This window comes from Scyliorhinus torazame, chromosome 1, assembly GCF_047496885.1.
Source record: "Scyliorhinus torazame isolate Kashiwa2021f chromosome 1, sScyTor2.1, whole genome shotgun sequence".
Classification (NCBI taxonomy): domain Eukaryota; kingdom Metazoa; phylum Chordata; class Chondrichthyes; order Carcharhiniformes; family Scyliorhinidae; genus Scyliorhinus; species Scyliorhinus torazame.
Genome location: NC_092707.1, coordinates 185,471,353 through 185,490,947, shown reverse-complemented (window position 1 = coordinate 185,490,947; position 19,595 = coordinate 185,471,353). Strand labels below are relative to the sequence as shown.

The following is a 19,595-nucleotide window of genomic DNA, read 5'->3' as shown; positions in this document are numbered from 1 at the left end:
CTGTGCTTTGATACCACTTCTCAAAGACAGAAGAAATCTCCAAGGGAAATGCATGATGAATTCAGCAGCTGAAGAAATTTACGGAAAGTTTTCTATCTATTTTCCTGAGCTGGCAAGCTGGGACTTGCCTATATATTTTCTAATGAATACTTTTGAGACAGCAGAGAGCTAAGACTCATTTATGGAATTAAATAACATATAAAAGCTAAAGTATGTGGAGTAATAGAAGAGAAAAAACACACGAGCATAATGGGAATCTCACTGAGGGATGTATAATGGTAAAAGGTAAATCTGAAAAATGACCTCAAATTAAATCAGAATGTCAGAACAAAGGGCGGCTATCTCAAACTGGCAGAATAACAATTTGGACTGATGTCAGGAATCTGGCGCAAAGAATGATCAGCTCATAGAATAAATTTCAGACTAATGTGGGAAAGAAAAAAATTCCTGACTCATTTAAGAACCACTTGGTTGCTGTGATGGAAGACTGGAGGATTTTCAGGATGGAGCAGCTACCATGAGTTGACTGTCTGTTTCTGCTTACTTTTACCTTGTAATGACACGCACAACCTTTACACTGTCTAGGGCACTAAAGATGGTCTTCAAATGAGACACTGAAGCACGGGTTGACAGATTATTAGACCCTTACAAAGGGAGTAGCTTAAGTTTCAACTCTGTACTTTAGTAGATGTTCCTCATTAGAATCAGAGCCCCTCTCAGACTCGTATCTTCCACTCCCCTTGTGGTCAGCTCCATTTCCTAAGCTCAAGCTTAAAGTGAAAGCCCTGGTAGATCAATGGTTAAGACAGGCAGGATGATAACTGGGGTGCCACGGCAGCACAGTGGTTAGCACTGTTGCTTCACAGTGCCAGCGTCCCACATTCGATTCCCACTTGGGTCACTGTCTCTGAGGAGTCTGCACGTTCTCCCTGAGTCTGCATGGGTTTCCTCTGGGTGCTCGGGTTTCCTCCCACAGTACTGAAAGGCGTGCTTGTTGGGAGAATTGGACATTCTGATTTCTCCCTCAGTGTACCCGAACAAGTGCTGAGTGTGGCGACTAGAAGATTTTCACAGTAACTTCATTGCAGTGTTAATGTAAGCCTACTTGTGACACTAATAAAGATTATTATTATATATTTCTTAGCCCAACCATGACCTAATGATAGCCCAATGTACAATTTCAAAGATGAGAATCTCAGTTGATTGCATTTTCTTAGTATGGATTTTTGTCTTTGTTTGTCACTTCACTACTCCAGCTGTGTTTTGCGGAGACCCAGGAATTCCAGCTCAAGGAAGACGAGAAGATCGAGGGTTTACATACAAATCTGCAGTTTTCTTCAACTGTAATCCACCCTTGGTACTCGTGGGGTCGTCCCGAAGATTTTGCCAATCTGATGGTGTCTGGAGTGGAACTCAGCCAACCTGCATGGGTAAATGATGGGAAATGTTTCTCTGTAAAAGTTTTATTCAGTGAAGGAGTAAACTTGGAGATCAAATATTGCCTGGACCATATTGTTAAGTTTGAGGCACCAGCAGAAACTGATTGTCCAATGTGCCCGCCAATAACATTTTGTTATATTTTAAGTGCTTTGAGATATCCAGTCTATGTGAAAGGCACTGTGTAAAAGTAAGTCTTCCTTTGTTTCTTGCCTCCCATCTGTGAGTCTCTCAATCCAATAATGTTTGTAAAAAGCATGTACCTATGATTTTCAATGTTGAGAAGTAACCTCTGTCTTATGACTTTCTTTCGTCTCCGCCCCACTTCCTCTGATGCAGTGCCAGGTGGCTACTGATTCAATAAGCAGGAAGGGAACTGTATGGCCCCATTCTTCAAGTTTCACTCCTCCACCCCTTACCATTGTGTCCTCTTAGTCTTTTAAGTTGCAGTACCCTACAGTTTTGTTGCAAGCTCCAAATTTGCCAGGTTACAGCACAACTGTTAAAAATTGTTGTGCTTTATTCCTACGCTTTTCTTTTTCAAAGTTTGATTTGAATATTGGATGACATTGAAGGGCACATTAACCTCATGTTTGTTTCTCTCAAGATTCAACACACACCACTTGTGTTGACCCAGGTGTACCCATTTTTGGAATACAGAACAACTCCCAAGGTTACCAGGTGAGTCGTACAGACACAGTTACACCAAATAAATGTAATTCAGTATTTACCAGTTTATGGTTGACCTCCAATGTTCAGTGATGAAGTGCAAAGATAAACAATTGTGGCCATTATAGAGGGACAGTCCACTGATATCTGGAGTACAGGCAAAAGATGGGAAGTGTTTCCCTGCAAAAGTTTTATTCAGTGAGAGACTCAATTTGAGAGACCAAATATCGCCTGGACCCATATTGCTAGAATTCTGGTACTAACTTTTGATGAAAGGTTAAAATGGTAAGGCTGGAGAGAACAACAGTATATATTCATAAATATTACAATATATCCTTAATTGCCCTTCAGAAGGTAATGGTGAGTTGCCTTTTTGAACCGTGGTAGTGCCTGTGGTGAAACCGCTATTCTTTGAAGTGGCTTTAATGCTGTTAGGTCACTTCAGAAGGCAGCTATGAATCGATCAGATTAAATTAGTCCTTGGGTTACGTAGAGGGCAGACTGGGTAAGGCTGGCAGATTTCCATATCTAAAGGACATTAGCGAATCAGTTAACCTGGCATATCTAAAGTACATTAGCGAACTTCAGGCAAGGTCCTGAGGCCGTCGATACATGGCGCGGATGCTGCTTTGGAGGAGGCGGTGCATCGTGGGGGCAGCACGGTAGTATAGTGGTTAGCATGATTGCTTCACAGCTCCAGGGTCTCAGGTTCGATTCTTGGGTCACTGTCTGTGCGGAGTCTGCACGTTCTCCTCGTGTGTGCATGGGTTTCCTCCGGGTGCTCCGGTTTTCTCCCACAGTCCAAAGATATGCAGGTTAGGTGGATTGGCCATGATAAATTGCCCTCAGTGTCCAAAATTGCCCTTAGTATTGGATGGGGTTACTGGGTAATGGGGATAGGGTGGAGGTGTGGACTTGGGTAGTGTGCTCCTTCCAAGAGCTGGTGCAGACCCGATGGACTGAATGGCCTCCTTCTGCACTGTAAATTCTATGATTCTATGAAAGCGCTGCCGCGCCCGATTTCGTCGAAAATTTGGATTCTCCGGCCGGTCACCGAACGCGATTTTGGCGACCAGAGAATCCCGCGCCCCCTATCTCCCAATCATTTTGCCTCACTATTTCCCTCCCTGCCTTTAAATGCCTCATAAATACCCAGCTGTGAAATGTGACAAACTGTTTTAATATACTTTCATTTAAGTGAATGGAAATGCTGGTAATTTCCCAACAATGGTGTTCCCCTTTAAGATCCAAATAATTGCAAGCAAGAATTTAGAATTCATTACCGGAGATAATCCATTTGGTTTATGAATCAATGGAACCTTGCCAGTAGCAGTCTCTCACTGGAACAAATCTTTCTCTCCGGTTCTGGGTACAAGCACCAGTTAAAAAAAAATAATATCATATGAGTTTTAATCTAATGAAAGGAGATCATTAACATTGTAATGATAAGGATCCACTATGTTCGGTCACATTATGAAATATGCACATTTCTAAATTGGATGGACTTTTTAAACATTCATTCATCATCTGGCTTGTTAACATATATTTGTTCATTCTGAGACAGGTTGGAAGTACAGTCGGCCTCAAGTGCCAGAAAGGGTACCTTCTTCTTGGGTCAACCACACGCACATGTCTTGCCAATCTTACCTGGAGTGGAATGCAACCAGAATGTATTTGTAAGTCCTTTTTTTGGGTCTTGATTAAATCTCATCAGCAGTGGAAGTTTTCGTAACTCCACGCTCTCTTGAATTAACAGTTGACTTCCAGAAAATGGGAAACAAATTACTTCACACATCCAGCTTGTTGGTGCAGAGTGTCATCAAATAGTGCTGAAATGTGTCAAAACATGGGAAATTCCTTAACACTATAAACAGAACAAATTTGTGATTGCAAATAAACTGTTGGTCCACAAATTCAGCAACGCACCCGTTTCCTTTCTTGAGTGGCTTCAGCAGGCCTTTTTGATCCCCCCTCACTCAAAGAAAGCATTTCATTTGTTGATGTAAACAACAATAATGCACATACATGTCTGGTGAAATTCACCCTTGTGGCAGTGGGTGCACAGAAAGACATGAAGTAAATCTATTGATGACTCAAGTATGAGCTTCGTCTTGACCTGATACATTCCACAGTGATGTTGACTCAGCAAGGAACTGAGTCCGTACTCTTTCACTTCTGTTACTGTGCCTCTGATTCTATTCTCATGTTTCCTGCTAGCTTGTTATAAAGTTATAGGTTGGGTCTTCCACCTTGATCTCTGCCATTTTCCTATATAAAGAGCGACACACAGCATATAGGAGAGTGCCTCAAAGTGGAAGAATGAGTAAGTGGAGAGTTTGGGCTGATGTTCTTGTATATTTTACCTGAAAAATAATTGGACATTGAGTTGGTGCCAGCAAGGCCATCCAATACAAATGAGACAGAAGGCATCTAATTCCTTCTGGGGCAGAGTGGGGCAGCACGGTAGCATTGTGGATAGCACAATTGCTTCACAGCTCCAGGGTCCCAGGTTCGATTCCGCCTTGGGTCACTGTCTGTGCGGAGTCTGCACATACTCCCCGTGTGTGCGTGGGTTTCCTCCGGGTGCTCCGGTTTCCTCCCACAGTCCAAAGATGTGCAGGTTAGGTGGATTGGCCATGATAAATTGCCCTTAGTGTCCAAAATTGCCCTTAGTGTTGGGTGGGGTTACTGGGTTATGGGGATAGGGTGGAGGTGTTGACCTTGGGTAGGGTGCTCTTTCCAAGAGCCGGTGCAGACTCGATGAGCCAAATGGCCTCCTTCTGCACAGTAAATTCTATCTATCTATGTAATGCCCATTTTGCTCTGGCAATGCCAGATGGTTTGCTTTCAATAGAACTTCAAGGATAACTATGTCTAGCACTGATCAGATCAAGGGTCTTAGAGGCAGCTCCATAGCACAGAGGCTAGCACAGTTGCTTCACAGCTCCAGGGTCCCAGGTTCGATTCTGGCTTGGGTCACTGTCTGTGCGGAGTCTGCACGTTCTCCTAGTGTCTGTGTGAGTTTCCTTCAGGTGCTCCGGTTTCCTCACACAGTCCAAAGATGTGCAGGTTAAGTGGATTGGCCATGATAAATTGCCCTTAGTGTCCAAAAAAGGTTAGGTGGGATTACTGGGTTACGGGGATAGGATTGTGGCGTGGGCTTAAGTAGGGTGCTCTTTCCAAGGGCCGGTGCAGACTCAATAGGCTGAATGGCCTCCTTCTGCACTGCAAATTCTATGAAATTCTATGAAACTGGCAAGGAGGTGGAACTGTGGTATTTTGTACTGTCTTTTAGTTATTTACCAGACATCATGGGGTGGGATTCTCCGCTACCTGACGGGGCGGGGGGTCCCGGCGCCGAGGAGTGGCGTGAACCACTCCGGTGTAGTGCCGCCCCCAAAATGCGGAATCCTCTGCACCTTCAGGGGCTAGGCCCACCCCGGAGTGGTTTGCGCCCTGCCGGCCGGCGGGGAAGGGGCTTGGCGCCATGCCAACCGGCGCCTAAGGGCCTCCGCTGGCCGGCGCGAGTTGACGCATGCGCGGGAGCGCCAGCGTGTGCTGGCGTCATCCCGGCGCATGCGCGGGAGGGTTCGTCTCCGCATCGGCCATAGCGGAGGACCACAGCGGCCGAAGCGGAGGAATAGAGTGCCCCCACGGCACAGGCCCGCCCGAGGATTGTTGGGCCCCGATCGTGGGCCAGGCCACCGTGGGGGCACCTCCCGGGGCCAAATCGCCCCCCCCCCCCCCCCCCCCCCCCCCACCGAGAACCCCAAAGGCCGCCCATGGAGCTGGGTCCCACCGGTAGGGACCAACGTTAATTAACGCCGGCGGGATCCTCATTAAACGGGTGTGACTTCGGCCCATCGCGGCCCGGAGGATTCGGGCGGCCCCGGGGCCCATTGAGTCGTGCAGGTCCCCGCTTTTCTCCCAGACGGGCAGCGCGATTCACGCTGGGGCGATTTTTGGGGGGCCGGAGAATTCGGAGGACGGCGGGGGCGGGATTCACGCCGACCCCCGGCGATTATCCGACCCGGTGGGGGGTCGGAGAATCCCGCCCCATATTTGGAGTTCAAATATTAGATAAGACGAAAAATATTCATTCCCATTATTGAAATAAAACAGAAGATGAATTCCCATCACCCCCCTCCCCCCACACACCTCCTTCCTGTCATTGGACATGTCCAAGGGTGAGGTTAGCCTGCACTAAGGGATTGGCTCAACTATTTAAAAGACCCAAACTCAAAAATATAGATACAGGTTATCTTCAGGGAGAACATAGTTCTTGTGTACTTTACATGACTAATAACCAGATGAAAATAATTGAGAATCGGACCCAATTTCTTTTTAATGGAAAGTATGTGAAATGCAATGACATCCTGAATTTTCAGAGCTGCCAATAGCAACCAGTGTTTAACAAATTAAATATGTAATGTGTTGACAATATTGGTGTAACCTAATATCCATAGTCATGTACAGGTAGCAGTGGTAGTTCTCAGTGCCCTGCTTGATAATTGCTAATAATTGTAGCTGAAATTGCTGGTAAGAATGCATGCTTTAAATCCAAAGTTCTATTTAAGTTACCAGTTGAGCATAATCAACCACTTCATATGGAGTGTCATTTTCACTCATGAGGTTTTCAGGATCATAAAATTACCTAAATTTGCTTTTCAGCACACCACTGCAAACAGCCTGAGACTCCTCCTTATGTGACTGTGGGGTCCATCGATTTGCCTTCACTAGGATACACTTTGATATACACATGTCAATCTGGCTTCTACCTTACTGGAGGGTCAGAGCATCGAACCTGCCGGCCTGATGGGAGCTGGACAGGAAAACAGCCTCTTTGTTATGGTAAGCTCTTTACATGGCCTGTTTGGCATATCTGTGGCTCGCCAACAAATAGAGATGCAGGATAATGCCCATGCCTTAAACAGAGACCCTCACTCTTGGTTGACTCACTTGATCTAACAAATAACAGTGATAAACATCTTTCGGTTCTGTTTTAAGATACTTTCATTTAAGTGAATGGAAATTTAATTTGGGGCAAGGAGACTTGACTTAAATTAGTTACTCGATAGTGTAAGGGTGGTAAACTATCAATAACTGAAATCCAGTTATGTGTACTTCTGTGTCGTTATGATTTAATTCTGTTCTCTCTCACTCTCAGGTACATTTACACTTCAACTGCCATCAGGGAAGCGTGATTTGCTTTTTTCCTGATGCTGTCAGAATATTGTAACTGCAGCCTAAATCAGGAGAAAAGGCCGAATGCTTTCCCTTTGAGAAGGAGTAATCTTGCTCTGCTTTACTCCAGCCAGATTGGCTCCTGATTACCTTTTGCTCCAACTTAGCCGTGGTTACATAAATGTGTCCTTCAGCAGGGAATTCCCCCAAATCAATTTCTCTGAAGAACATCATTCATATTCACTGTTGAAACACTGTTGAAGAGTGGAGAGACTATTTTGAAAAAGCTGATAACATTTTTCATAGCTTTTTCTAACTATGATTGAATAGTATTAATGAGGTGATGCTCTCTTTAATGTGCAACTGATTGATTTTTCATTGCGCAAACATTTGGTTACCTGACCGTTTGTTGGATCTGATAGTTGGTTCGATGTTTTGTTGGCACAATCAATTCGGCTGATAACATACAAAGTGACTGAGGAGATTATGATTAGTTTTATTTATTGAGCAAAATTTGCTTCGCAAAGCATATAGAAATATTGGGTTGGATTCTCCGACGCAGATAGCGGAGTTCTGTCCAAAAATCAGGATTGGCACCTGTTCCGACGTTCCAGTCCATCACTAGCGGAGGCATTGAGGTTTGTGCCCTGCCCCAGTGGGAGGATGCAAATAGGTCAAATTGACCCATTGGCATCCTATTAAAGGGCTGGGCATTGGATTCTCAAAGTCTGCATGAATCCTCGGTCCTTTGGGCAGGAGTTGGTGCAGGTATTTCCCAGCATGGCCCGAGCACGATAGCCTCACGGTGGGGCAAGGGGTTAACTCGTTTAAGGAGTTTCCCCCAAAGTTCATCGCTGGGCCTCTCTCCATAATGCAAGTCTTGCTCACACTACCCTCACCGCACCCCCATCCCACCAGAAACACCCTATAAGAGAGACTACCACCCGAGAATCTCATAATATAGATCCCCACCAGAAACCCCTCAAAAAGAGATCCATATCAGAAAATCCTCCATTACAGAGACCTCTGCCTAGAAGCCCCATTACAGAGACACCTGCAAGGAAGTCCCCCATTTCAGTGACCCCGTTTAGAAGCTAAAGAGCACTCCAGAAAGAGACAGTGAAAAAAAAAATCACTGCTTTCAAACTCATCTGTGCAATACCCCTTTCTCTGCTTTAGGCAGAGAAAGTAGCACCTGTAAATTCCTAGAAAGGGAAATCTACATCAGCTGGGTTTAACCCCCCTCAGATCTTTGATCTGCAAGGCTTTCATTCACAGCCATGTGAAATTGGTTTTACTAGGCTTGTGATTGACAGCTTCCACACACCCTGATGTCTGGTTTGTCTAATCACATTTCCCTTCATGCTAAGTGAATCTGAAGTCACCTGCTGTGAAAGTAACCATTGGGGATATGGGTTTGAAACCCACCATGGCAGCTGGTGGAATTTAAAATTCAATTAATACATCTTGAATTGAAAGCTAGTTTCAGCAATGGTGACCATGACATCATTGATTGTTGAAAAAACCCATCTGGTTCACTAATACTCTTTTAGGGAAGGAAACCTTATCTATCTTTACCCAATCTGTCCTACGTGTGGCTCCAGATCCACAACAAAGTGGGTGACTTTTATCAGCCCTCTGAAATAGCACTGTAAACCACTTAATTCAAGGATAATTAGGGATGGGCAACAAATGCTAGTCTTGCTAGTGATGTCCACATCCCATGAAAGAATTACAAAAACATCTCATTTAAACCTGACTAATGGAATTAGCTGAAACCAAAACTACAAGTGATTGAATTAGATGGTGGGAGATAGAGAATTAATTTTGTGAGGGTTGGGCAGCACGGTGGCACAGTGGGTTAGCCCTGAAGCCTCACGGCGCCCCCATCCCACCAGAAACACCCTATAAGAGAGACTACCACCCGAGACCACCCGTGGTCCCAGGTTCGATCCCGGCTCTGGGTCACTGTCCGTGTGGAGTTTGCACATTCGCTCCCCGTGTTTGCGTGGGTTTCGCCCCCACAACCCAAAGATATGCAGGCTAGGTGGATTGCCCCTTAATTGGAAAAAAATGAATTGGGTACTCTTTAAAAAAAAATGTTTTTTAATTTAATTATTAATTTTGTGAGGGTTTAAGTTGAACCAAAAACATAGAGGAAAGGGAGCCAGTGTAACATCTTGACACTGATCTCGGATGTGGAATGTGGGAAAATATACGGCTGTTTGTGTTATTAACAGAATTAATGGTCATAAATTCAATGTTATACAAAATGAGAAAAAAAATCGTTTATCACACTTTTTACAGATCATATAAAGTGCCCCTTATCAGAGCCTATGAATTTTACATAAGCATCTGAGGGAAAGTTCGAACAAATTTCTCCATGACCCCAACCCCCTTCTCCCCACAAGATGATTCAGCGCAACAGCAGGATATGTCTTCACATTAACATCTCCATTATTCAAACCTGCCAGTTGCTTTACACAGATAATACTACCATGGACCCAGCAGCACTGAACCACTGTGTTGCTCTGACTATTTGATTTCCTCTCTTTTAATCTTTGCAACCTTCAATTTCATTCTTACCAGATAATTATGCAGCTTCTTTTCAAAGAAGGTAATAGATCTGACGTTAACTACCTTTTGCTGCAAATCTGTTTCCACGTGCTCACAGAACTGTGGGGATTCCTCTAATCTCTTGTCTTGCTGGAGGCTTATTAATTTTCAACTTGGGTCAACCAGCGTTTACTGTGCGCTATTGGAGAATGCAGAATTGTATATTTTAAAAGCAGATTAATTTCCCATCGCACTTCAGGAAACTGAAAACTTAAGTGTTAAGAGACGCAATTCACTGGGAGCCTTGTCCACTGGAAGTGCATTTCATAAGTTCAAGCTAATGTCATTGCACATAGTTTAATGTTTCAGACAATCATGCCTGAATTGCAGTGTGTGCTCCAAAGACAGGCCTTCCTGTTGAGAACATGTCATTGGAAAACTGATCTTCTCTGAAGTTGGCTTTCCTGACCTAGGAGGCATTAAAATTGCTGGGACAAAAGAGGCTAGAATATTAGCAGAATATTCCAAATCAAGATGGATCCAACGGATTTCATAAGCTTTCTCAACACCTCAGTGTAAAACAGAGATGCTGAAGAGTGGAAGAGAATGCATAAATTCCCCTGTATTCATAGCTGTACAAATCTTTCATCTGCATGGGCGATATGGGGAGCAGTGGTTAGCACTGGGACTATGGCGCTGAGGACCCAGGTTCGAATCCCAGCCGTGGGTCACTGTCCGTGAGGGGTTTGCAAAGTCTCCCTATGTCTGTGTGGGTTTCACCCCCACAACCCAAAGATGTGCAGGTTAGTTGAATTGGCCATGCTAAATTGCTCCTTAATTGGAAAAAAATAATTGGGTACTCTAAATTTATAAAAAAGAAGAAAAAAATCTTTCATCTGGAACACCATCCACAGGTCACATTTTCAAAAACTCTGTCACTGTTTTGCCAGAGGAGATGGGGAAGCTGTGATATACTCGAATGGCAGCAGCAGCCTAATAGCCTGAACTAACCTGCAAAACAGAAAGCATGGCAAGTTAAGCCTCAGTATCAGAATTCAACACAGGACTACCTCAGAAAAAGATAAGATTAACATTGTCCCCTTTTCCATTTTGAAGGCATGAATACCATGCCCATATAGTCAGAGATTATTTTAATCACCAGTACTCACCCCCGCCCTCCCCTTACCCAGTCACCTTGAAATAGCAGAATACAAGGATGTCCCAAGGACTTGGAATATCAAAAATATCTTTGATGTTGTAGCGAACATCCTGCATTATAGTAACCACGTTAGATGGGTATTCAGGCAACTCAGCATCTTGACCCCTCTCTGAACATGCTGATTAAACTGGTCTGCAATGATCGACCCAGGTAACTTAATTCTGAAGCTTCAAAAATGATGAAACTTCAAAATCAAAACAAATATGTTATCTGTGCTGCTGGTGGCTTGACTTCAGAAAATGCAGCACCTTCTTATCTTCTGACTCTTAACTCCATTACTGTATGCATATAGAATACAGTTTAACTTGTGCCACATAATTCAGCAAAAACTGAATCAAGTGTTTTTTTAATGTGAGACTCAACACAGACTCTCAAAATCGAATTACACTTTGTAATAGCTTGCATTTAATTTGTAAAGGTGAGATTATCTGTAAATCCTAAAACAAAAAACGAAATACCAAAACAATTTTTAAAAAAAGTTTGCAGAACATGTGTTCTGCATTCAAGGTGCCTGCCTTATTTTCCTCGATGCACTATTTTGGCACAAGAAGAAGAAAATCTGTCCTGTGGACTTATTCCTCAAAACTGAGGGCAACGGCTTAGCTTGCTCTCTAGTTCCACCGCCCCTTCCACAGAATATCCGAAAGTCCCTCTCGAAGTCTACCTTGGGTTTGCAGCAATTAAATTAATTTATTTTATATGGCCCATGCCTGCCTATCTCCATCACATCCTGACCTATCCCTTACCATACATCCAACTACCATAATCAAAGATGTGTCTGAGAAAACATTAATTTACCATCTCAGCTGCTGGACATATATTATTTTATAATGCCATCAGATGGATCGCTCTTTATTGGACTTTTTTGAAAAGGACATTTTCCTAAAGCAAAGAACAGTGTGGGTCACCAGCTGGCCTTGGTAGCAGTTGTATATATTAAACTGCCAATATCACCTCCCTTTTAAAATCAAATGCTATTAAAAGCAAATCAGGAATTAGTTCAGCCCTGTCAACTGGGTTGTAACAGCAGGTTGACACTGGCAATATTTCTCTTTCCCTGGATCCTGAATTTGCATGCTGTTTTCAACCCTTACATTTAAAAAAGCACCCAAAACTCTTCTGGTGCTGTGAAGTGAAAATTGGATCTTGAAATTGCACTTCTGAAGTTATCAAACGTGATATTGTCACTCAGGGAAAGTGCAACTTGGCAAATCTGTGCATCCTGCCAACCACAAAATGTTGAAAGCATTGACCCTTGAAAGTATAGCCATTGCTACTTGCTTGATACATGCCTGCACTGCAGATCTCTCTGCAGTCGTTTGGATGGATTCTGTAATATGAAAGCTTTGCTGTGGTAAAGCAAAACTTGTACATGATAAGTGTTTTGCAGTCAATGAAATAATTTTGAAGTGCAGTCACTTATTAGAATGTAGAGCAAACAAATTGTGCAGCGCGAGGATCCACAAACAGCAACGAGTTAAATCACCAAAAGTAAGGTTTAGTGATGCTGGTTGAGAGATGAATGTTGGCTGAGACATGTCACAGAGTGCCAGAGTATAAATTGGGCCAAATCTTCTGAGGAGTGGGCATCCCAGTTGGATTGCCACTCCACTCCTATATTTTTACACAACACTGGAGTTCTGAGTTTCTGGCCTGGACACCTGGGGCGGGATTCTCCGCAATCGGCACGATGTCTGCCGACCGGCGCCAAAAACGGCGCAAATCAATCCGGCATCACGCCGCCCCAAAGGTGCGGAATCCTCCGCATTTTGAGGGGCCGAGCCCTCACCTTGAGGGGCTAGGCCCGCGCCGGACTGATTTCCACCCCGCCAGCTGGCGGGAAAGGCCTTTGGTGCCCGCCAGCTGGAGCGAAACTGACTTTGCCGTGCGGCGCATGCGCGGGAGCGTCAGTGGCCCCTCACGCATCTCCGTGCATGCGCAGTGGAGGAAGCCTCTTCCGCCTCCGCCATAGTGGCGACCATGGCGAAGGCGGAAGGAAAAGAGTGCCCCCACGGCACAGGCCCACCCGCGGTGGGCCCCGATCGCGGGCCAGGCCACCGTGGGAGTACCCCCCGGGGCCAGATTGCCCCGCACCCTCCCCAGGACCCCGGAGCCCGCCCGCGCCACCTTGTCCCGCCGGTAAGAGAGGTGGTTTGATTCTCACCGGCAGGGCAGGCATTCCAGCAGCGGGACTTCGGCCCATCGCGGGCCAGAGAATCGCCGGGGGGGCCCGTCAACCGGCGCGGTGCGATTCCCACCCCCGCCGAATATCCGGTGCCAGAGAATTCGGCAACCGGCGTGGCGGGATTCACGCCAGCCCCCGGCGATTCTCCGACCCGGCGGGGGGGGTCAGAGAATCCCGCCCCTGAAATGGGCCTCTTAAGAATCACGGAGTGTACCTGTTCTTGCAGTACTTCTTCAAAGGATGGTGGAGCGAAGCCAAGCCTAGCTACTATATTTCTGAAGTCTTCATTTGTTAACTGTTAAGAAGAGGTAAATTAAGAAAAAAAGAAAAACACCAAAATGAAACAAGGAGTTGCTTGGAGGCAGACACCTGGAGAAATGATGAGATGCAAATTCACCTATCAGTGGAAAACAAGGGGCGGGATTCTCCCCTACCCGGCGGGGTGGGGGGTCCCGGCGCCGAGGAGTGGCGTGAACCACTCCGGCAGCAGGCCACCCTTCCGCACCTTCAGGGGCGAGGCTGGCCCCGGAGTGGTTTGCGCCGCGCCGGCCGGCGGGGAAGGAGCTTCGTGCCACGCCAACCAGCACCAAAGGGCCTCCGCCGGCCGGAGCGAGTTGGCGAATGCGCGGGAGTGCCAGCGTGTGCTGGCGTCATCCCAGCGCAGCGCAGGGGAGTTCATCTCCGCGTCGGCCATGGCGGAGGACCACAACGGCCGACGTGGATCACCTAGTCAGGCAGGATGATGCTATTAAATCGTGCCCGTATAACTATAGGACTAATGAAGGAGAGAGATAGAGAGACAGCTAATATCTGTACTGCAACAAGTTGCAGCTATCATCTCCCGAAAGAAGCAGCCATTCTCCACATTCACTGACCCTGAATGCTATATCCCAGATGAGCCCCCAGTTTTTGTTATGAAGCACGCTGATATTAAATGTGAGGCTAGCCCAAAATCCAGAAAGGTAACTTTGAACACTGGTTCAGAGTGATGTATGTGTTTTTTTCTGGTATAATGTGAGGAACTGTGTACAACCCAGTGAACAACAGTGCAGACTTATGTGAATGATTAAAAAATAATACTTATTAACTTAAAAGCAAGACACAACATATACGACAAGAAGGACTATAGTATACTGATGACTACATGCACAAAATTTTTAATGAAACTATCCCTTGCTCCCCAACTACCCACGTTTACCTGAACTCTGAGACACCCCTTTTCCCAAACAACATCCAATTTTAAGTAACTTTATGAGATAACTCCAGCAAGTAATTACCGCAACCAAGTTAATGTGGCCACGTCTAGAAAATAACCTTCGGATTCATCGAAGGTGGAATATGGCTGCTTTTTTCAGGAGACTATGGTCGGGATTCTCCAGCCATTGGGATTCTCTTTTCCTGCTGGCAGCGCACCCCCACCAGCGAGTTTCTTGGTAGCGTGCGGTGACTTCAATAGGAAATCTCATTAACAAATGGTGAGAGTAGAGAATCCTGCCACCAGCAAATGGCATACCACCAAGAAACACGGTTGTGGGTCCAGAGAATATCTCCCTCCATTCACAACTTGATGCAGTTCTTATGTTACCTGCCCCACTGTCTCTCTCTCTCTCCTGTCATGATATTCAAACACACACATCATGATGGACACACTAACAGGCAAATCAGAGTACACAACACCACAACCAATCACAGACAAGAACACCAACCACATAAAAAGCACGAGCACGACACCTGGAGGTCAGTAGGTCTGGGGAGAAGGAAGCATGAAAGAGCTGTTGAAACACCACAAGCAGGGAGCCCCCCACGTGCAGAGTGCAAAGACCAAGTTGTAAATAGTGAGTTTAAATAAACAAGCGTTGTACCATATGCAACTGTGTTGGCTCTTCTGTGTGTTAGAACACCCAACACCACATGGTACAGGAGTGGATCGATACCTGCCTACCAACCTGCCATTCTGGACATGGACCACACCGGCAAACCGCAGCCGATGCAAGTCACGGGGAACCTAGGCACCAACTGGAAGCTCTACAGGCAGCGATTTGACCTGTACATCCGTGCCACCGAAAAACAGAATGTCTCGGATGATTCGAAGATTGCAATGCTCCTCTTCTACGCAGGCCCCCACCCAAATGATGTCTTTAATTCACTGGTGTTCGAGGAAGGCGAAAACCAGGCCAAATATGACACGGTCATCCTCAAAATGGACCAGCACTTTCAAACTGAAGTAAACGAAACTTTCGAAAGATACATCTTTCAGCAACGCCTGCAAGGTAAGGAGGAGCTTTTTCAACCCTTTTTGACGCACCTCCGGATTCTGGCGCAGTCCTGCGGTTACGGCACCACCACAGAGTCCATGATCAGGGACCAGATTGTTTTTGGCGTTGCCTCCAGTGGCCTACGCCAGCAGCTTCTTAAAATAAAGAGCCTCACCTTAGCGTCTGCTGTGGAAGCCTGTGTCCTCCATGAGAATGCTGCCTGCCGTTTTGCCCGATTTCAGGCGTCCGAGTTGGCACGGAGGGGGTCCCCAGCCGTCGAATCGGCAAGCCAGGCCGCCCACGACGTTGAACGCATCCAGGCCGTCGATTTCTTCCCGCCCCACGGCCCGGACGACAGCGGCCGCTTCCCGCGCTTTTCGCGGTCTCCCGCGCAGGTGCGCGCCAAGAATAACGGCCACAACGAGGGACGCACTGCGCAGGCGCGCCCACCGCAAGATCGCACTGCGCATGCGCAGTGGCGCAACGAACGCCGTGACGTCATGACGTGCAGCAAGTGTGGAGGTCTACACTTAAAAGGGCAATGTCCTGCAAAATACCAACAGTGCAACAGATGTGCCATGATAGGCCACTACGCAGCCCGCTGTCGTGCGGCTCAACCCATGGATCCGGCGCATCCTCGACAACCTCGCACACGAGTCAGGACCGTCCAGCCCACGCATCAAGACTTCCAGTTAAGTGATGCAGATGACCAGGATGACTTCAGAGTTGCCGTCATTGATGTCAACAAGGTCAATGCCATCAATCCAGACGATGAGTGGTGTGCCACCCTGACGGTCAACCGATCGCGCGTCGCCTTCCGTCTGGACACCGGCGCATCCGCCAACCTGATTGCTTACTCTGCAGTCCAGGCCATGAAGGTCAAACCACTCATCACACCATCCCGGCTTAAGATGGTTGACTATAACGGGAACGTTATCCCGTCCGTAGGATCTTGCCAGCTACAGGTGACTCACAAGAGGTACACGGCCACACTCCCCTTCGAAGTTGTGGGCTCATCAAAGGACTCGTTACTGGGCGCACAAGCGTGTAAGGTCCTTCACCTGGTACAGCGCATCATGTCTCTCTCTCCAGATGAGATATCCGACTTCCCGGATGCTGAGTTCCACGCGAATCTCCATTCCCTCCTCGCTCACAACCAGGAGGTTTTTGAAGGCATGGGGACATTGCCACACACGTACAAGATTCGACTCAGACCGGACGCCATCCCTGTCGTTCACGCACCTCGCAGGGTTCCTGCGCCTCTCAAAGACCGCCTCAAGGCACAACTGCAGATTCTTCAGGACCAAGGGGTCCTATCCAAGGTCACGGAGCCCACGCCATGGGTCAGCTCCATGGTCTGTGTAAAGAAGCCCTCTGGCGAGCTCCGTATATGTATAGATCCAAAAGATCTGAACAACAACATCATGCGGGAACACTATCCCATCCCGAAACGAGAAGACCTCACCAGCGAGATGGCGCGAGCCAACATATTCACTAAATTGGATGCGTCCAAAGGATTCTGGCAGATCCAACTGGACCCGGCCAGCCGAAGACTATGCACATTCAACACCCCTTTTGGCAGATTCTGCTACAACCGGATGCCATTCGGCATCATTTCGGCATCTGAAGTATTCCACCGCATTATGGAGCAGATGATGGAAGGCATCGAAGGGGTACGTGTATATGTGGACGATATCATCATTTGGTCCACCACTCCGCAGGAACACATGCATCGTCTTCGACGTGTCTTCACCCGCATACGGCAAAATGGCCTGCGTCTCAACCGTGCGAAGTGTGCTTTCGGCCAGACGGAGCTGAAATTCCTCGGGGACCACATCTCAAGGTCCGGGGTCCGTCCCGATGCAGACAAGGTTAGCGCCATCACAGCCATGCCACGACCGGCTGACAAGAAGGCTGTCTTAAGATTCCTGGGCATGGTCAACTTCCTTGGGAAGTTCATTCCCAACCTGGCTTCTCATACAACAAACATGCGCCATCTCGTAAAAAAATCGACGGAATTCAACTGGCACCAGTCGCATCAGCAGGAATGGGAGGAGCTCAAGCACAAACTGGTCACGGCACCAGTGCTGGCCTTCTTTGACGCGACTCGCCCTACAAAGATCTCAACAGACGCCAGCCAATCTGGTATTGGAGCGGTACTCCTGCAAAAAGACAGCACGTCATCATGGGCCCCGGTTGCGTATGCCTCACGAGCCATGACCCCTACCGAACAGCGCTACGCGCAAATCGAAAAAGAATGCCTGGGCTTGTTAACTGGACTGGACAAGTTCCACGACTATGTGTATGGCCTGCCACGATTCACGGTCGAAACTGACCACCGCCCCCTGGTCAACATCATTAACAAAGACCTGAACGACATGACTCCTCGCCTCCAGCGCATCTTACTCAAACTCAGGAGGTACGATTTTGAACTGATCTACACTCCGGGGAAGGAACTCATAGTGGCGGACACTCTTTCCCGAGCAGTGAGCACACCACCAGATGCGGAGGGGTTCGTGCGTCAAATTGAGGCACACGTGACTCTGACAGCAGCAAATATGCCAGCTGATGATCCTTGTCTGGCCCACATACGCGCAGAGACGGCGACTGACCCTCTGCTGCAGCGAGTGATGCGCCACATGACGGAAGGGTGGCTAAAAGGGCAGTGCCCCCAGTTTTACAATGTGCGAGATGATCTCACCAATATAGACGGGGTCCTTATGAAATCGCATAGGATCGTCATTCCACACAGTGTGCGCCAGATGATTCTTCGTCAACTACACGAAGGCCACTTGGGTGTCGAAAAATGCAGACGAAGGGCCCGGGCGGCGGTATATTGGCCGGGTATTAATGAAGACATAGCCAACATGGTGCTCAACTGCACAACCTGTCAGAGGTTTCAGCCGGCGCAACCTCCGGAAACACTTCTACCACACGAGATGGTGACGTCCCCCTGGGCGAAGGTGGGTGTTGACCTATTTCACGCGCTCGGCAGAGATTACATTGTTATTATAGACTACTTCTCAAACTACCCGGAAGTCATGCCTCTCCATGATCTGACGTCGTCCGCAGTCATTGGGGCCTGCAAGGAAACGTTTGCTCGCCATGGCATTCCAAGGACTGTCATGTCAGACAATGGACCTTGTTTTGCCAGCCGTGAATGGTCGTCCTTTGCCGCAGCATATGGTTTCACTCATGTGACATCCAGCCCTCTGCATCCACAATCGAACGGGAAGGCTGAAAAGGGTGTCCACATCGCAAAGCGGCTCCTGTGCAAGGCGGCTGATGCCGGATCGGACTTTAACCTTGCCTTGCTGGCCTATCGATCGGCCCCGTTATCCACGGGCCTCTCGCCAGCGCAGCTACTAATGGGTCGCTCCCTCAGGACGACGGTACCTTCCGTCCTGGCACCGACAATAGACCATGAGGCGGTTCTTCGGGACATGCAACTGCAGCGTGATCGCCAGAAAGGTCGGTACGACACACGAGCGACGGACCTGCCCCCCCTGTCCTCCGGAGACAAAGTACGCGTCCATCAACCGTATGGTGGCTGGTCAGCACCGGCCGCAGTCCTCCGACAAGTGGCTCCCCGCTCGTTCCTGGTTCGCATGCCGGATGGTTCCGTGCGTCGCCGCAATCGGCGCGCCCTTCGCCGACTTCCACGTTCACAGCCACACAACACGCCAGATCCTCAACAGGCTTCCGAGGATGACTTTGTGGAGCTGCCGCACATCACGCCCTTTCCATCGCCACCCATGGCCATGCCTGCACAGCAGCCGGTGGTTCTTGATCCACCCTTAAGGCGGTCAACCCGAATTCGTCGCAAACCCATTAGAATGGACTTATAATACAGTTCATATGTTTAATAAGTTGGACAATTTTACATGATAACCTGTTGTTGTTTATCGTTCCAGATGTCGTCTGACTGGACAACTGTTCAAAATTTTTTTTTCTTCTTCTCTCGTTCGCATTTCTGTTATGTTATGGTACAACTGGATTCATGTGACGCACTCGACATCGCCCCATGTACATAGTTCCGTCATAGACACATGCTGCACACGACACACACACACTCTTAGATGCACTCACG

General features: G+C 47.5%; 1 protein-coding gene across 1 annotated transcript in view; it reads left to right on the top strand.

The window, feature by feature from the left end:
- csmd2 (CUB and Sushi multiple domains 2) overlaps window positions 1-19,595 on the top strand; it is a 995,459-nt gene that overhangs the window by 927,140 nt on the left and 48,724 nt on the right. Inside the window, exons 58-61 of the mRNA XM_072502405.1 lie at window positions 1,257-1,430; window positions 2,045-2,118; window positions 3,671-3,782; window positions 6,778-6,957. Of these exons, the coding sequence (XP_072358506.1) occupies window positions 1,257-1,430; window positions 2,045-2,118; window positions 3,671-3,782; window positions 6,778-6,957 (540 nt within the window). The remainder of the gene's footprint in view (window positions 1-1,256; window positions 1,431-2,044; window positions 2,119-3,670; window positions 3,783-6,777; window positions 6,958-19,595) is intronic.